Below are 26,361 nucleotides of genomic sequence, written 5' to 3'. Positions count from 1 at the left end.
CTCGCTCGCGAAGCGCACCGGCGGATCAATACAGGCAAGAGCTGCGCATTCGCTGTATACCTAGCGAGGAAGTTTATCTACCCAGTGCTTCTGGATTGGGGCTCTCTTGTTTCAAATGGGTAGCACTCGGTGCTCTTCAGTAATCCGATAGCGAGGGCGGAACGGATAAAGACTTACTGCATGCCACGCTCAATATTTCATGAGTATGAAAACTTCAAATTTTCTTGTGGCTTGTTCTCATGATTTTTTGCGTCAATTCTGGGAGAGTGCTGAGAGTAGGCGGCATGGCTACAAATGCATTATTGTTTCTTCAGACCACATTTTTCAGTTTTCATTCATTGTCCTTTGATCAGAAGTAGGATACATTGCTAGTCAGTGATAGTCAGTCTCAGCTACGAGCAACATAACACTATGTGGTGCTACATCAAAGTAGCAATATATTATTTAGAGGAAGATATGGTTTATTTTTCATACAAAGCAAATAATCTGGACGTAGCTGTATGGTAGATGTGATCATGGTTGCATCAGACAAAAACACTCCCCTTTGCCAGTACTGTCACAATCACTTCCTGTAACTATCCTGATAAAACGGTGAAAAAGGCAATGCGTAAGAAGAAAAAAAAGAAATAAAACACTGACTCACTTGAACACATATGCACGCTGCACGCACAAAGGCTTGTGTTCTAGCGCCACACATGCAAACCCTGGTGTGCACTCGACTGGCACTTTAGCAAGGACATGACTGGACGATAAAGAACAACCCCACCAGCCTGCTTACTTTACTACAATTGTGAAGCTGTATTAAGTATCCATTTCCTCGTGCATGAGCCCGCTAAGCAAGAGCCGCAGTAATCTTAGCGTGCCGACGGTGTCCAGGCTTTCCCGTTACCTATTAACCTGACGCAACCGCCATCACTGTTGGGGTACAGCGTCTAGGCATCATCGGTGGCTCCACACCACTGCACCTGTACTAGTTCATGACCAGGGACGCCGTGCACGCATCCATAGCATTGAACCCCACTGCCGTGTGCACCAGGACCACCGCGTACTACACGAACAACCCCCCCCCCCCCGTGCACCGGGCACCTCATTTGGCAATGGTGGGGCGTTCATTCGTGTCCTCGCAGCGCTATTTCGTCATTTCGACTACTTGTGGAACTCCAGGCTCTCACCTATCGCTTCACCATTCTTGCCTGTTTGGGCGGTACTTTTGTTTTGCGGCTTATATAGGATGACGCGTATAGGTGATTTGAATCCGTGCACTTTCTCTCCACCCTCCGTAGCTGTCTCAAGAATCAGAAATCACTAGTGGCCAGCGACTGCCTTCGTGATGCCACCAAGGCGTATCATGCCTACGAAGGCATCACATCCTGATGGTAGATAGAATGGTGTGCCAGACTGACGAGTGTTTTTTGCGCACTTATTGATACATGAGACCTCCTTCTTGACGACCAAGTATCTGCCACGCATCACAGATGCTAGACCCACAACTTCTGTTGTGAAGCTCGGGTGACCACAACTCTGCCCATCATTAACCATGAAGCTTTTGTTGACACTTCTTGATCTGCCATTGGTGCCCTGCAGCCCCCCAACAGAGAGCTTTTCTAGCTGCATTACAAAAGGCGTCGTGTGTGCTGCTCCCCGCTGCTTGTCTCCCCCTCTGTGCCCTTATCAGACACTATTTTGCACTAAGGTTCCAGAGTAGTTCGAAGAGCGGGTCCCAGATTCACCATCACAGGTACATACGCAGCTATTGGCTCCTGTCATGCTTGTCTCACCTCCAGTACAGACACCTTAAAAAACCCATAAAATTGGCATGCTTACCAACAAGCTGGAGTCGCTTCCGCAGCTTTGAGAACTGTCTGAACAGCAGTGGATGACACGAGATCACGTCGCGCTACTCGGCATGTATTTTTACCAGGGAAGCGAAATGAATTTGCCTCGTCGCCTATAACACTGCCTTGTGATGTGACCTATCAGTCCTCTATTGTGACGCACAAGCGACGCCATGAAGAGCTTCACCCCTAAAACCTGGCTACATGCCGCGCTCATGATGCGCTCTTGCCCGTCTCGCGAGCTTCACATATACCAAGTATTGTGTTACGGGACGTCTATAGATTGCGAAGATATATGACTGGGGCAAAAACAATAACCATGACGTGCGTGTCATGTAAGAACATGACTACACACCATGGTCATAACGCATCCGCGGCGGTTCGCTAGGCTTCACATATACCGAATTTGTTTCTACGTGACGTGAATGAATGACGAAGGCATATGACTGGCGCAAACATTATAATCATGACATTTGTGTCATGTGAGAACGTGACTACATGCCACGTTCATAATGCGCTCACGGCCGTTCGCTACCTTCAGATATACCAAGTGTGGTATTACGGGACGTGAATGAATAGCGTAGGTATCTGACTGGTGGAAACATGATAATTATGACACGCATGTCGCGTAAAAACATGGCAAAATACCACGCTCATGATGCGCTCACAGCCGTATCGATCGCTAGCTTCACCAATACTGAATTCGGTATTGCGTGACGTGAGCAGATGACCAAGATAAATGACACATCCAAACATGATAATTATGACATGCGTGCCATGTAAAACATGACTACATGCTGCGCTCATAGCGTGCTCGTGACCGTTTCGCTAGCTCTACATATACCCAAATTTCGTATCACGTGACGTGAATAGACCGCGAAGCTATATGACACTTCTAAACATAATAATCATGACATGGAAGTCATGTATCGCAAAATTTAGCTCCACCTAGAAATGTTGTGCGGATGTTAAAGTGAAATATTCATCTTCCGCATTCGTGCTTCGCGTAACCATTCCCCCTCTACATAGATCTGCCAGTTTTTGGGACAGAGAGAAAAAGCCGAAGAGAAAATATAATATGTTGAAATATTTATTCTTTAACTATTTATTTATTTTTATCTACTGCCAGTTGCTATGGGGACTATTACAGGATGGTAAACAAAATACACAAGAATTACATATACAACCAAATACAGAATTGATACACTTGCACCCAAATGCGAAAATGCGCGACTACATATATTCTATTATGATACATGAGGAGCATAAAAGCACAACCTATGTCTTGCTGATATGCACGAAAATTATATACTACGTAATCCACTGATAACACTGACATATTGAAAAAGCAACCAAGAACTGTTCAAGTGAGAAAAGAAACATAGAAAAAAAACATCATTTCAGGCATGAGTGTTACGAATTTGGTTTTCGAGTAAGCTTACAAAAGTATCCAAATCTTTACTATTAGCTAGGCAAGCGGTAAATTTATTAAATTCTCTAAACAACTGCGCGAAGAAGGAATACTTAAAGCACTTGGTGCTGAAACGGTATTCCTGTCATGTTAGTGGATGTTTATGGGATGACTTTCTGGTTTCGGAAGTATATATGAATCTAGAGCTGTCGATGCTTAGCTGCCTATGAATAAGTTGGAAGAACATTTTTAGGCGTGTGAGTTTAGCGCGATTTCGTAATGTTAGTAGCCCGACTCTTGCGATAACTTCAGTGAGTGCATCGAGGAAACTGTATTTATTATAGGTAAATCTAACTGCTTTCCTTTGTACGCCTTGTGGCTTTTTACATAGGTTCTTCGTTTCCGAGAACCGGACTAAGTTAGCCTATTCTAACAATAGGCGGATTAAGGTTTTATAGGCTAAGAGTTTTGTGTGAGATGGTGTGGAAGGTAGTCGTCTTTTTAGAGAAATTAATCTGTTTAACTCTGAAGGTGTAATACAGTTAACATGCACCTCCCTTTTAAGGTCATTATATGTTTAGGGAAGTTAGCGGTGTGTCGTCAAAAGTGTAGTCAAATTATGCTTCCAATTGTTTACACGATATTCTTAACAAAACTGATTTTTTCACATTTAGGTTCATCTGCGATTTTTCGCACCAATAAGATACTGATAACAGGGTATTGCTAAGGGCGATTTGGTCCAAAGAAGAGTTTATTTCTTTATAAATGAGGCAATCGTCGTCGAAAAGCTTTATGTTCGTTCCAATGGACTGGGGCAAATCAATATTAAATGTAAGAAATAGAAAAAGGGCAAAGACGCTGCCCTGCGGTACACTTATGTACCGTTTAATAGTTCTGATGTTTGCTCGTTTATTTTTACAAACTACGTTCGCTCAGTCGGATATGCGCTAATTCATTTTGTGATATGTCCTTTACCTATTGTCACCTGCAGTTTAATTGATAATTTTTTATGCGAAAACCGGTCGAATGCTTTTGAAAAGTCGAGTGAAATGAGATCCATCTGATTTTGATGGTTAATGGCCAATGACAGCTCATGTATTCATTTGGTGAGTTGCGCAATGGTTGATAGGCCTTACAAAAGCCGTGCTGAAATGGTGACGAATTGTGCTCGTTTTCAAGTTAAGTAATGATATGCTTAAGAATAATGTGCTCTTGCATTTTGCAAATAGTGCTTGTCAAGGATATTGGGTGATGATTAGCGACGTCAAGTGAGAGAGCGGAAGAGAAGATATATTTATTACGCTCGAAGAGAAAAGAAGGACGCTTATACAACTCACTACTGTCTTGACCCTTGTCGTCACGCGAAAGCTGAGCCTCTCCCCCCTCTCACGGTCTTTCCGGTCAACGAGGAGATGGAGACCAAAGAATAGAAATTTCGGAGGCGCGCCGTGCACTAGGATTTGAAACCGAAACTCACTTGCCATCTGTACGGAAGTGCTTTCAAATGTATTTCGACTGATGCCTATTTTTGCCTATCAGATTATTCGGTGTTTTAAGTGCTAGCCATTAAGCCACGCTGTGGTCTTGGAAAGTATATTTCGGCTGTTTGTTTTCTTTCATCCTTTTACTGTTTTTGTATATTGCAGCAAACTCACTCAGTCTATTCAATCGTCCTACCTTTCTGATATTCTTCCTCTTTCTCTCTCTCTAGGAAGCAAGCAGAGCCTTTGAAATGATGTTTGTATTTCTGTTAAGAGCACGTTTCCTATTGGACCATATTTTATTATTTATAGAATCTAGTACTGACCCTTCTATGGTTAACAGCATCACCGAGGACACAAACAGGCATGGCTGCATCACACATATGAACAAGGTGCTGGGTGTGTATACGTGTGCATTTGTCTTCATGTCTATAGCAACTGTTTCATGTGGAAGTTTCATTACACTACAAACGCATCGGTATAATTTTGTTGGTTTTTGTAAGGATTTTACGTTGAACACGCTAAGCATTGCGTATTACTGGCCGTAAAAGCATTACCTGTTTTGTTCTTTTCTTTTTCCTTGAAAACAATAGCGCAGTCCTTAATCACATGACGAAACGTGTAGTTGGTAACAGCTTGGGCATCTAAAACGAAGAAAAAAACAAGATGGCATTTATGATAATATTCTGACCATAGATACGAGCTGAGAGGAACCGATTTTCTATTTTTGGGAAAACTTTTATTACAGTTTGAACTACTTGTGCTGTGTAATGCACTAAAGAATAACATGTGTAGTGGAGCATACGCACTAACGTGTATGCGCCTTCCAAAGAGAAGGAAAAACCCCGTGCTCTGATTGCATGAGAACCTGGGCCGCCTTTTGCCAGACTTGTCGTACGGCCATTTTTCGTTGCGACATCGTTGCGACTTCTTCGGTTCAATAAACGTCATCACATTTGGTGGAGGTTGCTGAGATCCCCAAGCAGACCTGGACATCCGCTCTCGCAAGTTGCCCGAGAGACCACTGCAAAACATGACTGACGCAGTCGCCAACCAGTCCATCCTAGCCCAGTCAGCACCACCGGCTGTCCCGTCTACCTGCCCCGGCGCTACTCGCCAACGCGACCCACCAATCTTCAGCGGCAGTGGTGAGCAAGACGTCGAAGACTGGCTCTCCTTGTACGAACGCGTAAGCACCAGCAACAAGTGGGACAACGACTCTAAGCTCGCCTACGTTATCTTTTACTTGGCAGACGTAGCTAAACTTTGGTTTACGAACCGCGAAACCGCCATCGCCCACTGGTCCTCCTTTAAGACACTCGTCACTGAAGCGTTCGGCCGACCAGAGGTCCGCAAGCTCCGCGCTGACCAGCGCCTGCGCCACCGAGCCCAGCAGCCTGGCGAGGCATTTACTAGTTACATAGAGGACGTGCTCGACCTCTGCAGGCGTGTGAATCCATCTATGCCCGAAGAAGAGAAAATTCGGCAGATTCTCAAGGGCATCAAGGATGGCGCATTCCAAATATTGCTAGCGAAAAGCCCGAACACGGTGGCAATCCTCGTAAGCCTCTGCCAGAGCTTTGATGAATTGCGCCGTCAGCGTTCTATCGCCCGACAGAGTGTTCCACCGCCGGATTCGATCTCGGCCGTCGCTCTCACAAATGCCAAGGTTTGCCAAGAAGGTCTGTCCAACCAGATTAAAGACTTCATCGGGGAGGAAGTCGCCCGACAGCTCTCCCTGCTGCCGCATAGCGACGCGCCCACCGCAAGCCTGCCTACGACACTGCAGCAGGCCATACGCACGAACATTTGTGATGTCCTCCCTACAGAGCAGGCCCCTTACCCATGCACTTCAGTAGCACCTAATCTCTCAGCTGTCGGCTACGCACCACCTGCACCACCTTCACCTCTCAGCTACGCAGCTGTGGTCGCGCGGCCCCCACCGCATCCAGTCGCCTTATCAGCTCCACCTCCTCCGGCCTCGCCTCCAGTTTACAGGCCCTCACCTCGCTTTTTCCGTCGATCTAATGAGTGGCGCCTCCAAGACAATCGTCCTATCTTCTTCGTTTGTGGCATCGCTGGCCACATTGCACGCTTTTGCCGCCGTCGCCCCACACCTGGAAACACATACTTCGGAACTCCTACCTACGCGCCGCAGCAGGCCACCGCATCTGCATATGAACAAAGGCACTCAGACTCGGATCGCCGCCCATCGACTGCTCGTTTCCCATCCCCTCGTCGCCGGTCGCCATCGCCTATGCGTCGTCGACCACCTCCTGAGGAGGGAAACTAATCAGTGCAGTTCCGGAGGCAAGAACTGCAACTTGTGCGCAATTCCCAAGGCCTCCGTTTTCGCCGAAAAATGTTGTTGATGTCGATGTTGAGGGAGTCGCCACATTAGCGTTATTTGATACCGGGGCCGCTGTTTCTGTGATGGACGCCAAATTTTGTCGGAAACTGAAGAAAGTGACCACATCTCTCTGTGGCATGGTGCTGTCCACGGCTAGCGCGCAACGCATTCATTCCTCGGCTCTGTGTACGGCGCGCGTCGTCATCCAAGACATTTTGAACGTCGTGCAGTTTTTTGTTCTGCCATCTTGCTCTCATGACCTTATCCTCGGTTGGGACTTCTTATCAGGTCATGAAGCTATCATCGATTGTTCCCGTGCCGAAGTGTCCCTTGTGCCAACATATGAATTTCCACCACCCGACTGGTCTCCTCGGCTCTGCAAACTCATCGGTGACGACGACATCACCTTGCCCCCGGAAGCTTCGGTCCCTGTAAGCCTTCCATGTGTGGCTCAACCTGACGCCACGGTGGTGTTTAGGCCATCTCTTGTTTTTACTGAACGCAAGGGCATCGTTCTGCCATTTGCCGTTCTTACAATTGCATCTGGTTTAACCGTAATGCTGGTTACCAACCACTGCAACTACCCCATTGGCTGACTTCATGGGGAAACGTTGGGATATGTGCAACCTGTCGATCATATCGATGATATTATTCTTTCCGACAAAACGCCATGTCACATTGCCGCAATAACTCATGCGTCTGAGCCATCAAGTTTGTAAGCCTTCGGCAATGCTATTGACGCAGACCTTCCCCTCTCGCATCGCCGCCAACTTGTTGCTCTCCTTAACAAGCTTCGCTCTTCTTTCGACTTTCAAGAACCTGCTTTGGGCCGCACCACGACTATCACTCATACTATTGACACCGGCTCACATTCGCCTCTGCGACAGCGTCCTTACCGCGTTTCCACCGAAGAGCGCCGCTTCATTACGGAGCAAGTAGACGACATGCTTAAACGTGGAGTGATACAGCCTTCTCAAAGCGCTTGGTCATCACCTGTCGTTCTGGTAAAGAAAAAGATGGCACCGTTCGAGTTTGCGTGGACTATCGCCGCTTAAACAAGATTACGAAGAAAGATGTCTACCCACTACCACGAATAGACGATGCTCTTGACTGTTTACAAGGCGCCGAGTACTTTACATCCTTGGATCTGCGTTCTGGGTATTGGCAGGTGCCAATGGCTGAATGTGATCGCCCTAAAACAGCCTTTGTAACGCCATATGGCCTATATGAGTTCAAAGTGATGCCATTTGGGCTCTGCAACGCACCTGCCACATTCGAGCGCATGATCGATACCATATTGCGTGCCCATAAGTGGAAAACTTGCTTGTGTTACCTGGACGACATCGTAGTGCTTTCGTCTGATTTTCCTACACATCTTGTTCGCCTCCACGAGATTCTGACGTGTCTAACTTCTGCAGGCCTACAACTTAACTCCAAGAAGTGCCACTTCGCAGCACGAAAACTAACCATCTTGGGACATGTCATCACAAGAGACGGTATTCTTCCGGATCCCGATAAGCTTCGGGCTGTCGCTGACTTCCCATTGCCCACATCACTGAAAGCCCTAAGAAGTTTCGTTGGTCTCTGCTCCTATTTTCGTCGCTTCGTGTGCAACTTTGCGTCCATCATCGCACCTCTCACGAGTTTGCTTTCCAACAGGAAAGGTATATCTGCATGGTCACCTGCATGTGACGACGCATTTCGCCAGCTGCGCCACCTGCTGACCTCACCACCCATTCTTCGTCACTACGACCCCGCTGCTGCCACAGAAATTCACACCGATGCAAGTGGCATCGGTCTTGGTGCAGTTTTGGCACAAAGGAAAGGCACCCAAGCCGAATACGTAGTCGCCTATGCAAGTCGCGCTCTCAAGAAGGCTGAATTGAATTACTCCGTGACAGAGAAGGAGTGTTTGGCCATAATCTGGGCCTTGACGAAGTTTCGCCCGTACCTTTACGGCCGCCCTTTCGACGTGGTCACAGACCACCACGCTCTATGTTGGCTGTCCACATTGAAAGACCCGTCCGGACGCCTGGGACGTTGGGCACATCGATTACACGAATACGACATCCGTGTAGTATATCGTTCCGGTCGCAAGCATGCGGATGCCGATGCACTTTCGCGATCGCCATTAACCCCAGATGTGGCTTCTCTGTCACCACTTTTTACCACCTTGTCACCAATAGACACCACTGACATGCTTTCGGAGCAGCGTAAAGATCCATACCTTGCATTGTTACTCGACTACCTCACCTATCCGTCTGCTGTCCCTTCCACGAGAGCGCTACGCCGACAAGCAGCCCACTTTTCCGTGCGAGACAGCATTCTGTACCGCCGCAACTACATGCCTGGTGGTCGGAAGTGGCTCCTTGCTGTCCCAACTCATATGCGCTCTGACATCTGCATGAATTTCCATGCAGATCCCCAAAGTGCTCACGCAGCTGTCCTGAAAACCTACGAAAGGCTGCGCCAACGCTATTACTGGCGAGGATTGTATCGCTTTGTGCAGAAATACGTTCAGTCTTGCACCACTTGCAAACAAAACAAGACACCTCCGCGGCACCTTACTGGCATGTTACAGCCGCTCCCATGCCCAGCTCGCCCATTCGACCGCGTGGGTATCGACCTCTATGGCCCCCTCCCATATAGTCGCTCTGGAAACCGGTGGATTATTGTCGGCGTCGATCATCTGACACGCTACGCTGAGACTGCAGCTCTACCAGCAGCGACCGCCCACGAAGTTGCACTCTTCATTCTCCGCAACTTCATTCTCCGCCATGGGGCTCCACGGGAATTACTCAGTGATAGGGGTCGAGTGTTTCTGTCAGAGGTCATCCAAGCTATTCTCGCTGAATGCAACATCATCCACCGGAAATCTACCGCATACCATCCACAGTCGAATGGTGTCACTGAAGGGTTCAACCGCACACTTGGTGACATGCTGAGAATGTACACCTCCTCCGACCATACTAACTGGGACGCTGTCTTGCCTTTTGTTACCTTCGCTTACAACACCGCGACGCAAGCGACTACCGGTTTTCCCCGTTCTTTCTGTTGTACGGCCGCGAACCATCCCACCCACTCGACACCATACTCCCGTACCGCCCTGATGCATCGGAGTGCTCCCCGCTTTCGGAAGTCGCCAGATACGCTGAAGACTGCCGTCAGCTGGCTCGGTCTATGACAAGTGAGGCTCAAGGTCTACAAAAAACCCGACATGATGACGCTCATCACATAGCGCCTACGTTTCGTACTGGCTCCCTCGTGTGGCTTTGGGTGCCCCCGCACGTTCCTGGCCTGTCTTCTAAACTTCTGGCCCAGTACCATGGTCCATACCGTGTCGTGGACGCAACCGCACCGGTGAATTACATCATCGAGCCCTTAGCACAATCGCCAGATTTGCGCCGTTGAGGACGCGAGACCGTACACGTCGACCGTCTCAAGTCCTACTACGACCCCCTCATTGTGCCTGCTCTCTGAGTCGCCAGGATGGCTACTCTTCAACCCGGGGGGTATTGTAGTGGAGCATACGCACTAACGTGTATGCGCCTTCCAAAGAGAAGGAAAAACCCCGTGCTCTGATTGCACGAGAACCTGGGCCGCCTTTTGCCAGACTTGTCGTACGGCCATTTTTCGTTGCGACATCGTTGCGACTTCTCCGGTTCAATAAACGTCATCACACATGCATAATTTTACGAAGCATGGTGCGATAATTATCAAGAAAGCTACTAATACATCAGTGCGTGAGTCATAACTTAATAAAATTGAGGCTGTGTCATTCAATTTAGTAGAACCTTGACTCTCTCACTGAATGGTTACAACCATCTTCAAGGATGTTATTTTCATTTTGACATATCGCTTCACAAACATAAGTCTGCATGAATTGCGCGTAGGGACATGCTTGTGAGTATATTGCTGAGTATTTAGCAACCATTCTGTAAGCATTTCGCACTCGTCAGTATGGCTTGATAACGATAGAGAGGCGAAAAGTTGTGTCGAACTATATGTGACGCTGAAATCTAATCTCACAAACCAGTATAGACCAATAAAATGCTGAGCCCTCTCGCGTGAGAGACCTGTAAAACGCTGTGCAGTATATTTATGACCCGGAATGATATATACAATAGAGGTTTAGCTTCAATATCCTAAAGGACAGTATATTCCTGTTCGCAGCGTCTAGGTATCGCTTAGAAGATTGGTTCCCCAACATGTATGGCAGAAGTGACGAGGGACGACTTCGAAAAGAGGGAAGAAGGAGTAATAAAATAATACAACACGCAGCGCGAAACGGCTGGCTTAAATTTCTTCTTATCAAAAAATGCTCAAGCTAAAGTGACATGACAATACAATCTCGATAGCCTGTCAACAACTGCTCAGTTCTGCAGCCACATTGAACATTTTCGGAGCAACCTTTGCTTTCAAACATGCAAGCGTGGACAAAGTAAGCTCTTCTACAAGTGCCGTAGCAAACTACATAGAAATGCATTGGTGCGGTTTCTACTTGGTTGAAGATATTTTTAAATGCGGAGCACTTCTCAGTCGCACGATGTCATGCTTCGGCGACGGCACCGTACATCCCCCCCCCCCCCCCCCTGTGCGCATGCACGTTTCGTCTCGTGCGTCGAGCCTCGTCTCGTCTCCCTCTAACGCGGGCGATGTGTATTTAGACCCTTTCACGGTTTACAAACACGCGCCTTGGTTGACATTCGGTTTCGTTCGGTGACGTGATTTCATAGCATCAGAGGGCAACGACAGCTTTAGGAAATAGCCCTCTGATTTATAGCACTTTTCTTTCTCTATTTGGCAAAATATATTCGAAGGAATGTTCTTTTAAGCTACTTCAAATTTATAAGAGGTACCCCTGAACTTTACGCCCATTCCTTTTATCTGAAAAACTAAAGAAAGATTTTCCTTACTTTTGAAAAAAAAGGCTAGAAAACGTGCCATCAGTTTTGAAATTAAGAGCTAATAATTGAGGTGCCCGGAAGTTTTCTGGGGTACTAGGCGTGTGATCTTGAAACCGTCTACAAGCAGCGCAGCAAGCGTTCGGAATTCTGTCAAGGGCATCTTTGATGATGTCTATCCCGTACGCATTTCTCTCTCGAACGGGTTGTTTTGTAAATAAGCGGCGGATGGCGCCTTAAGAATTCAATCAAGGGCCTCTCCTCTGCGTTCAGTACAACGACAACACCAAGCAATAATGACAATTTATCTTTTCTTCCGATTCCTCGGACATAGGTTGCCGACGTCGGGCTTTGTTCATGCTCTAGTATTTCAATTACCAATGCCTGTTCTCAGCTGTCGAGCTAGATCTACCACTCGTCTTCGCCGCATAGCTGTGAGTATGTGAATATAGCTGTGAGTACACAAGTATGTGTCCGACACATACGTCTGGAAGAAAGGGCTTTCATCCGATAACATTTTGGCACTATTGTTTGCGAACAATTGCTTAGCATGCCAAGTGCGCTTTCAGTGCCTTTAAGTACCTCTCTGAGAACGTAACTAACCACCTACCTTTAACCGTGCTCGGGTCCGTCTCTTTTATTTTACCAGTGCTAAGATTTCCATTTAAGGGCATTGATCATTCGGGAACACAATGAACAGGTCATTGCTTGAAAATTATGAGATATTTGTCGCATTACGAGACAAACACGTTTTTTATGTGATGTGTGAACATACCTGTATAGCACGGCCCACAGGATGACGGTGGGAGCCACAGATATTTGTTATCTCTTTATGTGAACAAACATTTACGATTCTCTACTTAAGATTCTGCGTTTGATCAATTTATGAAGCTTGAGTGCAGAAAATGTAGAGCACGCGTTAGCAGTGTTTTCAGTGAGACAATAATAACACGAAAAAAGATTGTAAACCATGATTAGAGCTAGAATCGAAACCAGGTATTCAGCGTGGCAGTCAAGTATTTATTCCCATAGCTATATTTGTACTCCAAACTGCTTGCGAGAAACATTATATTGTGGTGTCATATGGCGGTCACGTGAACAATGCTTGCAATTTTCACTATCAGCAATTTACCAGCGTAATAACGTGACATTTACTCCAATCACAAGCCAAACAAGGGTAAACTGCCGCTTAACGCACTGCATTACAGTAAAAAAAGCTTCTAGTAATAGACTACCAATATGAATAGGACTTTCCTTCATGGCGAGCCAAATATATTCGTTTAGGAATCTTACCTTGCCACGCTGATTCAGGCCTGTGTGAGAGTAAGAATTGTATAATTAGATAGATAGATAGATAGATAGATAGATAGATAGATAGATAGATAGATAGAAGAATTTAAATTGTCCTTCGATCGCTAAAAATATTTCGCACATAATGTGACAAGCTAATCCCGCACGTTAAACAATACTTTTCAGAGACTGCTCGGCATTTGTGGAGATTTGACGTACTCCACTGGCGGAACCCTCGAAGACGCTGCGGCCAGGTTCCTCCACAATCCAACAAGCTGCAGAGAAGGCAGTCGAGGCAGGTCGCCAACAAACGCGAGTTCATTCACCCAAGATGCAGCACCACGCGGCAATCATGAACTTGCAGTCCATGAGAGGAAATTGCGCTGACCGATCAACCACACCAGCCTGCGATGCTAGATCTGTCAAACAAGAGCCACAAGTCGAATGCCCGAGTAAACAGCTGTATGCGACAGCAGTACATTAAACACTTGCGCAAGCCTGGGAGCATCGGATGTGGATAGGCATGGCCTGAAATAAGTGGGCTGAGACGGACATTGTGCTCGGGTATGTCACTGGCCTTCGGTGAGGACAGGCGGGTTCAGTGTTGCCGGCTAGCATGACCTGTGGCCTCCTGGTATTAAGTGACCACCCGGATGAGAGTCTGCATGCCGGGAAAGGTTGATGCATGGTTAGCGCTAGACAAATAATAGGCACACCCAAGCACCCTGGAAATCATGAAAAGCATACGGAAGGAAATTACCTGTGTTGTATTTTTACTGTTAATTGATACCTAACGAAATCAATCCAGAGAGATGTACTCCCGCTAGAAAAATAGGTCGCAGCGCTTGAGCGATAACCGCCATTCAAGATAAAGCTGCATCGCCGCTCCATCCTTGGTGGTGAGTGCGCACGTGCGTTCTCTCATTTTTGCATTATTATCTTGTTACTCGCTGGCAGCGGGCTGGGTGACGCGCTCGTGACACGCTTGATTCGATCCGTTGTGTGCTCAATTCGACAAGGTCATGGCAGCGGTGAAGTGTGCGCGGCTCGATTCACAGACCACACAGGCCAGCAATTAACGCGCTGTGTTAAAAGCTCCTATCATCGAATTTCTGTTGTCGGCATCTACGTAAGCATTGTTAGAAGAGCGCGAAAAATCAACGTTTTCCGCGAGCGAGAACGCAAGATAGATGTATATGAATGAAATGAGGAAAATAAGTCTTCGCAGGGTCAAACCAATGCGTTGTGAGTGGCAAGAATGTGTTCGCTGTTACGTGCACAAGCACACTTTTCCTCAAGGCACGCGTAAAGAAGAGACGTAATGATGTGTATTGCACCGGTTCGCCACTGAGACAGGAGCTGCAACTTTTTTAATCAAGGCATAGCGAGCCGCATACTTTTCACCCCCACCATGGCCCCGCCAAATCGACCGCGTCGTGGATCGAAGACTGAAAGCGACGTCTGGCGCACAACGCTAGATGTAATCACTAGGTCTAATGCAAGGAAGTAAAAAGATACGATTGTGAAAATGAAAGGATGCGCATGCGCACTCACCAAGTCAAATGGCGCTGTGATGTAGTTTAATCAGATTGTGGTTGTTGCTCGCGTGCACCGACTTATTTTGCAGAAGGGTTTACAAACGTTGTACGCATAATCATATGAAGACGATGATATGTGGGGTTTAACGTCCCAAAACTACCATATGATTATGAGAGACGCCGTAGTGGAGGGCTCCGGAGATTTTGACTCCCTGGGGTTCTTTAACGTGCGCCCAAATCAGAGCACATGGGCCTACAACATTTCCGCCTCCATCGTAAATGCAGCCGCCGCAGCCGGCATTCAAGCCCGTGACCTGTGAGTCAGCAGCCGAGCACTCTATACACTAGACCACCACGGCGGGGCCACACATTTATATTCACGTATGACTTTTATAACCAGTAGCATATAGTTGCGTGAAAGTTACAACAGCAACATGAGGTTAGCACCTCTTGAAGCGCAAGCGTTATATGTACTGCTTGTGCTCGAGAGAATGGTAGTTGACAGTGTTACGTAAATAAAATTCCCGTTATATAGCCGCTTGTCCTCGAGAGGATTGTGGATTTTGACAGTGTTACATAATTGCAGGTCGCGGGTTCGAATCCCGGCTGCGGCGGCTGCATTTCCGATGGAGGCGGAAATGTTGTAGGCCCGTGTACTCAGATTTGGGTGCACGTTAAAGAACCCCAGGTGGTCAAAATTTCCGGAGCCCTCCACTACGGCGTCTCTCATAATCATATAGTGGTATTGGGACGTTAAACCCCAAATATCAATCAAGGGTTACATAATTCAACTTCATTGAATCCCACCTAAATAGAGTGAACGCCAATTATGCGTGATGCTTGCACCGCCACGGTGGTCTAGTGGCTAAGATACTCGGCTGCTGACCAGCAGGTCGCGGGATCGAATCCCGACTGTGGCGGCTGCATTTCCGATCGAGTCGGAAATGTTGTAGGCCCATGTGCTCAGATTTGGGTGCACGTTAAACAACCCCAGGTGGTTGATATCTCCGGAGCCCTCCACTACGGCATCTCTCATAATCATATGGTGGTTTTGAACGTTAAACCCACCATAACAATCAATCAATCAATAAATCATTATGCGTGATGCTTGTATCATCGGAGCACATGTGTAATATTGTTCACTAGCTGACCAGCAGTGCAACCACATTTGGCGCCCAATCAGTATTATAGGTTCATTTTCTAAAGCAGTTCCGAAACCTGGCGGGGATCTCATCTATAGAATACTACACTGCCACGCGTATTGCTAGGCATCCAGTCTTGTTGGAAACTGGCACTTATTCTTTACAATAGTCAAGTCAACGCTGTATGTAACTGATGTTTTTTTCTCTTAGTGGCTGAACGTTATTACCTGACGGCTTTGTGAATATTCCCCGTCACTACTCAGTGGTGGGCTGCCAAACTCCTCCGGGCTACTATTGCTAAATTTGCAGATATTGCTGGTCGTCTGGGCTACCACACAGATCTCCGTAGAAGTCCTCCACTACAACAGCTTGCCTATTGATATTAGTTGTGGCACTGGCTTCTGTTTTCATAAATGGTATATATATATATATATATATATATATATATATATATATATATATATATATATATATATATATATATATATATAGAGAGAGAGAGAGAGAGAGAGAGAGAGAGAGAGAGAGAGAAAGGAGGGAGAGGCAGATACAGAAAGCGCCAATGAATTGAGAGTTAAGACAAAAAGATAGAGTAAACAATGGTCAAATTGCCGGCAGTTCCCCAAGAAATACTTCGCATTCAGTTTTACCGCTCACTAGCATTATTGCGGATTCCACGATTTTGCGGGTTTTCACTCTGTTTGAAGAGTTTGTTGGTATATACGTATGCCTACAAGGGTCACATATCTCTTGGTTGTTAGACAAAAAATATTTAAGTAATAATAAAAGTAAAACAAGACAAATCTGCATCATCACTTGCCTTCGTCGACAGATGTGAACTTTCTTGCACGTCTTGTAATATTAGAAATTTCATCAAAGAGTGGTGTGTACGACGCCGTCATATGATGCCTGTTAAAAAAAAGTTAAACGTAAATGTAGGCAGTAAAACGTTGTTTCCACGAACTGACTTCGGATTGATTTGTAGCAAGAAATGGAATTATTATAAGTGAATGTAGCAGCTCACCTTCTAGCACCTGGACTCTCTTAAAAAACGTTCCTTAAATCTGGGTGTCACGTTTAAATGGCGGGAAAAATTGGGTACCCTTAAGCTTCATCTTGAAGAGTTGAACGCGATAGTGAAACATGGCCCCCAGTGCACCGCCCTTCAAACGCTAAGTGCATACTTATAATATGTTTTGTTACATAAACACACACACGCGCGCGTACAAACACACGCACACAATAGATTGTTCCAGCGCACGGCTGAATGGTACATACAGGTTTGTGATCTAAAGCAAGAGTCGCATAGCCTCTAAGATACACGCTGCGCGCTTGTCATCTCGGAAGCCACAGAGTTTCACAATGCCTCACAGATAGCAGCACAATATCTAGCGCTTGCTGTTTGCTTGATCAACGCCTCTGGAAAGGTGTATGTTTTTTATTGGATCGACATAGTTTTCTAACTTTAGATCTCACTTTCTGTGTGTTTTTAGTGGCGATGGCTGCACTATACTGGCCTTTTTCGACGTATATCTTCAGGCCTCTGAAATGCTCCTGCAAATCCCCGAATGGCTCGTTTTCGTCGTGACACCTGTCGAACAAAGTGCGCTAAATCGGCCCACAAATACTTTGTAAATTCATCATGGAATGAATTCACTAGAACAGCTTATTGCCTGACGAATTCAACGCCGCAAAATTTTTAGGAATTCGTCAAGTTCGAGTGGAGTTGCAAATGCTTGCCGCATGCTGCAATTGCATTCTCTCTTCTCTCGTCCCGACGAAAGCGCTCGAAGCTAAGCAGTGAGAGGTGGCAGGGGCAAAAAAACCACGTCGCCCACGCCTCACGACCTTCAGCACTTCTTTCTTTTTTTCTTTGAATGCGCTGCTTTGTCAGTGTGATAACGTGCGCACGCGTGGACAAGTAGCGGCCTCCCGCGGCGAGCTTTTTTGCTCACGTACAATTTTTCGCTCACCACCAATGGGGCCGACGCTGACGGCGGAATTTCTGCGACTCGAGCAGAAATTCCGCCGTCGCCAACGTTTCACCCCGCCAACGTTTAACGCTATCGTGTTAAAACGTTGGCGCGGACCACGAAGCATGGAGAGGCTAGCGAGAGCGCGGTAACACGCCGCTCGCTCGTGATGTTCGGTCCAGGTGCTGTTCAGTACCAGGCTTAAGGGCCCAGCTAGACATTCTGCCGGGCGAAACGTCCCTGCATGTACGGCCGACCACGGAGTCGGGCAAGGTACACGGTGTCCGAGGGTCCGAAGATCCTGGTGCCAGGGTTGGAGCCACTGGCTGAAGGAGGGATCGTGTAGTGGTGCCTGGCCAAACTGGGTGACGCGCCAAACTTGTATGCGGGCCACTGGCCACTGAGCTTCTGCACTTCAACTTGTGCCTGGTAGGACGCTGGTTGAGAGGAGGAACATCGTTGGTGGAGCTGCTGCACCGCAGCCATGTTGAGCCGCATTCCAACACCAAGTAGGCGGTTCTGTGTTTGAGTGAACTCGCACGTGGAAACGCCACTCCTGGGTGTAGATCGAGACGTCTGAGGCCGTGCTGGTTCAGGCCTCCCCTTGATGCCCCTACCGCTGTCCAAATGTCCTCAGAACACGGCACTACCACCTCCACTATATCCTCGTGAACTGCGGTAAACGCTCCGATGGCAACGACACCACCAACTTTTTACATATTAACATCTTGTCTTTTTTCTCTCTCACGCTGTCCGTACTTTCAATCTCGAATACCTTTGGCCACGCAGCGTAGCAAGTCAGCGATTTATATATGTCGGCTAAATTTTCTGCTTTTCAATAAACAGTTCAATCGCTTTCTTGTTAATCATTAAACCTGCCAAGTAAATGTTCAAAAACGGCACTCTGTTTCTTTCCTGTGCCATTGCACAATAGCATAAGTGCCCATCTGTCTTAAGCATCACAATTTTCTGGCGTCCACGACAAGACCAATTCTCGTTGAAACTTTGTGAGCACTTCTTCGTGCCGTGGACAGAAATAAATTTGGAGCAATTCATTTTCATGGATAAGAAACTTGTCTAGTTAGGTAACGAAATGATAGTGCCATAGAAGCCCTTAAGGTAGGGACGCGCAGAGCAATGTGCATGAAAGCACATAGCTCGTCTGGTGGCGGAACAAATTCTGGTGGAGGCAAAATGTCGTCTTGCCGAGCACACGGCTGTAACAGTTGCAACCGGTGGAGAGTACGTGGATGGCCGCAGACAAGCGTTAAGAAGTCTCCGCAAGCATATTCCTACCTAAAATGAGGGCCATGATGAATTCTACGCGTGCATTCCGAATTCCAGCGGGTAGCCCCTAGCCAGGAATGGCCGAGCCACTAGTGGACGCTTTCATTAAGCATATGCCTCTCAGGAGGACCTTTGAGTATTATCGGACGTATGATTAAGAGGAATATACTGCCTACGAAAAGTTGAAGCGAATGTTGTTGCAATTGTTCGGTTTACTAAAGAGGGGTATCGACAATAGTTTCGTGAATATAAGCCAAATACTTCTGAGACATAATTACACTTGTCTGGTTGACTGCTTTGTTACTTGGATCATTGGCAGCAGATGGCGAAAATAGCAAAAATCTCTGACACGTTAAGGGATAACCTTGATCTGAACTGTTCTTAAATAGATGCTCTGAGAAACATGCCATCTTTGTAAAAGAGGATGCCGAACTCTTAGTGAGCCAGCCTAAATGGTCGGGAATTAATTTGAGGTGCAGGGTCTGACAAATATCGGCAGAGGGAAACAAGACAGACTAAGTGACGGAGCACAATTTCGGAGCAAGAGCCGCGAAAAAGAGGTCGGCAAAGCAAAAGTGCAGTGACTTCTATGTGGCAGGCAAGAACATCATGCCGAAGAATCTTGGATGTAGTAATAAGGCCCGGAGCTCCTCGTCTTGTTGAACACGGAGGAGCTGATGATTTTCCAAATGTAAAGAGCCTCAAAAGGGAGGCGTCAAGTGCTTAATCCGACTATATACGTACGCCTGTGCACTGAAACAAGGCGAACTTGGATTTTTCCCCTGCTACATAAGCTTGAATTTTATGGCTTCAGTGACAGTTCACTATAGTTTTTCTCGAGCTACTTGTCCTAGAGAAAGCAAAAAGTAGTGATTAACGATAATGAATCTGCATACAGCACAATTGAGTGCCCCAGGGCTGCATATTAGGCCTGCTACTTATTTCACTATACATTCATGATCTTTCCAAAACACTAGAGTATTCTAGAACATTGTTGTACGCTGACGATACAGCCCTAATATTCACAGGGAATAGTCTGTCAACTTTGCGACTTAATACAATAGAAGAATTGGTAAATGTAAGCAACTGGTTTATTCAATGTAAATTGATACTACATCCGGGGGAAACGACGTATGTGGTCTTTTGATCTAGGATAAACAACATAGACACGTCAGTATTGTAACTTTTCCTGAACAACAATCCTGTGGAGCAAGTAACTTTTTTAATTATCTGGGAATTATTGTTGACCATCATCTTCACTGGGAAGAACAAATCCATAGCGTTTGCAGAAAATTGGCTTATGGGTGTTAAACTATAATCAAACCACACGATTGGTTTCTCCCTTGTTTGCTTCAGATGATGTACTTTTCTTTTTGGCACACTCACATAGGCTACTGTATAGAATTGCGCGGTGTAACATACGCGACATACCTTGTACCACTTCTACGACTACATTGATATGTGGAGTTTAACGTCCCAAAACCACCATATGATTATGAGAGACGCCGTAGTGTAGGACTCCGGAAATTTCGACCACCTGGGGTTCTTTAACGTGCACCCAAATCTGAGCACAAGACCTACAACATTTCCGCCTCCATCGAAAATGCAGCCGCCGCAGCTGGGATTCAATCCCGCGACGTGCGGGTCAGCAGCCGAGTACCTTAGCCACTGGACCACCGCGGCGGGGCCTTCTACGACTACAAAAGAGAGCCCTAAACCTAGTAGGTGGAAACATAGGAATGTAAATAACATGCTTCAGAAGCAACGTATTCTATTCGTGATTATCAGGTTGCCCTTTCTGTTCACCAAATCACAGGCTCCAGCTTCCCCCTCTCATTCAGTCTATTAACCATACCATCGCAAAACTCTAAACACGCATCCAATGACAATTTCAATTTACTTCCTAATTATAACTTTTACGGGAAACGTTTATTGGAATTTATTGGAACAAATATTTGAAACAAAATACCCTTAGAAGTTAAAGTTGCACGCAACTTTAAGCTCAGAGCAAAAATATTTCGCTTGCAGGATAAAAATCGCGTAAAAAGTTAACCTTTCTGTTTTGTTTTCTGTTCAACGGTGTATCGAACCTTAAACCGGTACATAGGTTGTAGAGGTGTGGCTATGCAGCTGACTTATTACATGTCTGATTTATTATTTGTTTCCATGTTTTTAGGTGTGTAAATATGTATATTAGATTGTTTAAATTGGTTTCTTTATGCATGTGTGACTATGCGTTTATATGGCAAGCAGGCTATTGATTATAAGATCATACAATTGCTAAACCTTCACGAATCGAATATAGACTTTACTCTGAAAACTAAACAATTTAAATGTCATCATAAATCCCTTCTTCTTTTGACTAAAGACATAGTAGATCCATAGGCTTTTATATTTAGGAATACTTGTATACTGAGTTGATTTTTTTCTTACTGTGAACAATGATACTTAAACAGAATCGTTTGATACCAAAATTGTTTCCTGTTTATGTAAAACATATTCTGAATGTATATCATGTAGAAATAAGCTATGTAACTAAATAAGATATGTATAATGTCACTTATTTGTATATGTATGTTACTGATGTGTGAATATGTGTAATATGGCACTGATGCAGACTGTATCAGGAGGTCAAGACCTCGTCAGGCTATTTAGCCTTTAGTCTTTGCCTCCCGCAGGGAAGTTTTTGTATTTTTTTTTTCTTTCCTGCAAAACTTTATATATATATATATATATATATATATATATATATATATATATATATATATATATATATATATATATATATATATGTGTGTGTGTGCATGGAAATACATATGCTCTGTTAATCTGTTCATACGTACTCTAATAAGAACCAAAGACTACTACTGGCCAATGTAGGCTAACGGTCCCGCTAGTTTGTAATATCTCCCCATGTTTTGTTTAAGAAATAGACACTGAAAAATTGGAACTACATGAGCAAAAAGAGACATCTGTCGGTCTACCCAGAGAAGAGTTGCCAACGGCTACCAAATATTTCTGAGGACACCTTGTGGTGGGGCTGACAGATTCAAGCTGCAATACCACGGTCGTCAAGCGTTCGCTGTTATCGGAAAAGAATTTCGGTGGTGTCAATATTTTTTCAAGGGGGAGCGGGGGATTGCGAGCATTTTCGACGTCTATTTATGTATCTATCTGTCTATCTAGCCACTTACGTCTGGGTGCTCTTGTGATGACCGCTTTACTTGGCGAGAACTGAAATTAGTATTGGATAGTAAGACGGTTAGCCGAACATGACGCGCTGGTCAGCACATCAGATCCCGTCGTGTACGTCATACATCAGACGGGACAATAAGGTGAGTTGGTGCGCTTCCATCTTAAACGAATAATAGCGCTACGTAAACAGGGACGGGAAAGAGAAGACAAACTACAGCGATGACTCGCAACTAAAGTTTATTCCTAAAAGAAACGGAATATATATGACATCTGAACAAAGCAAAGCACATACAAGAAAAGAAACATCGCGCAAGCTCAAAATGACAAATATCTATAAATCAATATGTGGCTAATGAAACGTGCCAGCTATCTGTCAGATCTGAAACTGCGGCGCCTGATAGCGTTAGGCTATCAGGTAAACGCTGGCTGATGCAATTATTACCTTCCAGTGACATATAAAATGCTTCCGTGATTTCTCCGGACCATTGGCCTCTGTGGTAACGTAAAATTTTCGTCTTATCAAAATTAGGATTACACCCATTTCAGCGACAATGAATGGCCAAATGAGAACCTGTGCAATTTTTTACATTACGCGCGTACTCCTAAATTCTTACATTCACGCATCGACTAGTTTAGCCAATGTTAACCTTGTTGCAAGAACATGGTATCTTGTATATTGCATTCTTTCGACACACAATGAATATACTGTTATGTTTTATTGGGCACTTGTAGCTCTTGTCGCACTTTTCATCGTTTAATTCCTTTGCACAGATGGACGAACTTGCCAGAATTTATGGCCAACGCTGAAAACAACATTTATCTACTGCCCACGTTTTGAAGATCGTGCGACAACCTATGCACATAAGGAATCAAAGTAATATTGTTTTAGTTGTGGAATGATTAACTTCTGCTTCCTTCTGCACACCCTTTACTTTCTTTGCAAATTTTTTGCAGGCCCTCGTGATAACCCATTCAGGGTAACTTTTGAACTTTATTTATTCCAACATACCTTCATTTGGGATGCTGAGGGCCGGGGTCAAAAAGCCTCTTCACGGGCTTGACTAGGACCACGACCCAGTACAAAGTGGCAGGGATAGGCGAGTGTACATTATGGTATAAAATAAATAAGACAACACTATGTCGCTCAATTAGAACTGTAAAAGAATGCATTATTACTTACTTATGAACATATATAGACAGATAATGCAAATGAAACACATCGAAAAATAAACCTTTAAAACAATGTACCAATTACAATTTTGATAATCACATTAAAGATAAATGAGAGTGTACAAATGAAAAAAATAAATACAATGGCATTGACACAAGTAGGACAAAAACGCATCCCCAGCAATATTTTCACAGTGTTAGTTGATTCAGATGGAACGGCAATAAAAAGCGCAGCATCTCCTTGCCGTAGTTCGTGCGCGTGTGTGGAAGAAACCACGTGCGATTATGACGAATGTTATAAACAAGGGTCCGCCGGTTTATACGAGCAAGTGTGCCCAAAAAGTTATCACTTTTCAGTCCTGCGTAATAGCGTTTCATAAGACTTGTTTGATAGTAATCTGGTAGGCTTAAGAAGTTCATTTCTTCAAAAAGCGGTGACATGTGACTTTAATATACGGAACATCTACAATGGCGCGAACTGCCCTTTTTTGTATGACATGTAATTTGTGAATGCTCGTTAATGTTGTTGTGCCCCAAACCAGATGACAATAATTTATGTTTAATGAGAACAACGATTTGTAGATGAGAATTTAACTTTTTTAGGAAGCAGGAAACGCACCCTAGACGAAATTCCAGTTATTCTGGATAAACTTGAAGACAGCTTTTCAATGTGGGAATTCCATGACATATATTCATCAAAGATAACACCTAGACATTTAACACTTGGTACTATCTGAAGGTCCGAGGTGCCGAGCATACACGGAGTCAAACCTGCTTCCTTAAGTCGTCAATCGTGAAACGTGCTTTCCGAAGCTCTGTTGCATTTTGTGGTAACAGGTTTTGAACAATAAAGACTGATTGCTTGCAACACTAATGCCACTTTTTTACAATTTTTGAGGGATCAGGCGAAAAAGCAAGCAACAGCTTATCAGCCGTAGGACAATACTGCCAACAAAGGTGATCTCCCAGTACAAAAAATGATCTTATATCTAAAACTTGCAACTCATTTCGAACCGGCAATGCACACGTAACACTGAGCCCATTACCACATTCCCTAAACACATTTAGAACATCAATTGCTTTTCTTTGTAAGTCAAATGTCTTGACAATGACTAAAAAGTAATCTACATAACGCACAACATTAACAGCAAGGTGTTCTATTCATCACCCAATATATATATATATATATATATATATATATATATATATATATATATATATATATATATATATATAGCGCCATTTTATAAATATTACTCAATATAACATTGCAACATGGTCGCCTTCCCGCCGCATGCTTCACATAGGTAGGCATAGAGTCCCCTATCTTCCGAGGACAGGCAAAGGAACTCTGCATGAAAAGCCAATTTGTGATGAACATTATTTAAATATTTTTTTCGTCCTGGCTCTACCACGTCTCAACACCTTCGCATGAGGCAAGACTGCATAAGACGGTTGCAACAGACGGGGAGCCCCTTTTGTGCCCACGTATGTCACCAGACCTACGAATTTGAGTACAGCGATCAGAAGTGGAGCCAGGCACCAAGCGTTGCCTATAGCTGCATCAAATGCACTAGATGCGACCACAGAAGCGCTGGTGATGTTGCAAAGAGAAGATAGCAACTGAAGGGTCGTTTTTCTTCGCTTGAGAAAAAGAGGGCACATAGAGATGGAACGTAGAGTTTGTCTTGATCAAGGGCACACTTGTCCATAACAAGATATTCCTAACGAAGAAGGAAGTTGATCACCTGCTTTTCCCACAATGCCACTAAAATATTGTCCTCAGAATGGCACATGAGGCTGTAATGGCAGGCCACCAAAGTATCAAAGTTAGCACTAGCTGGGGAAATTGTAGAGCAATTCACTAGGCGTGGAGGCTGAGGTCACACAATTTGTGCAGTCTTTGTACAGTCAGGACGATGCAGCCAGCACATCGTTCTGAAGCGCTTTGTCGAACGTATTCCCCTGGAAAAAGTGCTGCTAATTACCTTATCCTTTGAACTTGTGGCGAACAACATAGTCCGCCTGCATCATCGACATTGGCAAAAGGAAACTGATTTTTTTCTTCTGACCACGTTAGACTGAGCAACGCGATATTCTTACGCTGTCCCATTTCTAAGCGTAGAAACGGAGAGGATAGCAGAACCTTTGATTGTAATGTTCTCGCAAGTGAGGGTACCACAAGAATTCGTGAGTCATTGAGGAAGGTCATATATCGAATGTTTATTACAAGAAGTGAGCAGCTAAGGTCTTTCCAACAGTTGTTAACCACTTTATACCACCCAATGACAAATGGTCTTGTGAAGTGATTTAGCTGTTCGTTGAAGCAAACGATACTATGCATGTGCTAAAAAAGTGCAAAGACCACACACAGATAGATACCTAGCCCCATTATTATTTTCCTAAAGAGAAGTGCCTAAGCCGCTCCTCGGCTTTTCGCCGTTTGATCTCCTCTGTGGTCGATACATAAGGTGTCCACTGCCCATACACAATCAATTGTGCTTGCGGGAAAACTTAGATGCCTACGGGATGCATGGCAAATAAAGAAATCATGGGTAAATGAAGAAATGCAAGAAAAAATGACACAAAAGGCATACACATCTTTGAAAATTCAGAACAGTGATTGGTAAATAAACAGTTTCCACCTATGAAAACCAAAGAAGGAAATAATATTTGCTTTTGGTAGATCAATAAACATTGTTTCCCTCTATTAGCATCTGTTGTTTTACGTTGCATAAAAATCTGAAACAAAGTAAGTAATTCACCACACTTTTCACTCGTAGAT

At 45.0% G+C, this 26,361-nt stretch overlaps 1 protein-coding gene across 2 annotated transcripts in view; it reads right to left on the bottom strand.

Moving 5' to 3' along the window:
- Positions 1 to 26,361, bottom strand: part of LOC119184753 (uncharacterized) — a 44,352-nt gene that overhangs the window by 970 nt on the left and 17,021 nt on the right. For both annotated transcript variants that reach the window (XM_075872372.1, XM_075872371.1), the window contains 2 exons: positions 16,772 to 16,860; positions 5,285 to 5,371 (listed from right to left, as the gene is read on the bottom strand). In XM_075872372.1, the coding sequence (XP_075728487.1) occupies positions 5,285 to 5,371; positions 16,772 to 16,860 (176 nt within the window). The remainder of the gene's footprint in view (positions 1 to 5,284; positions 5,372 to 16,771; positions 16,861 to 26,361) is intronic.

This window comes from Rhipicephalus microplus, chromosome 8 (assembly GCF_043290135.1).
Source record: "Rhipicephalus microplus isolate Deutch F79 chromosome 8, USDA_Rmic, whole genome shotgun sequence".
In the NCBI taxonomy this organism is placed as follows: Eukaryota; Metazoa; Arthropoda; class Arachnida; order Ixodida; family Ixodidae; genus Rhipicephalus; species Rhipicephalus microplus.
The sequence above is the reverse complement of the archived record's forward strand: the minus strand, read 5'-3'. Positions and strand labels throughout refer to the sequence as shown.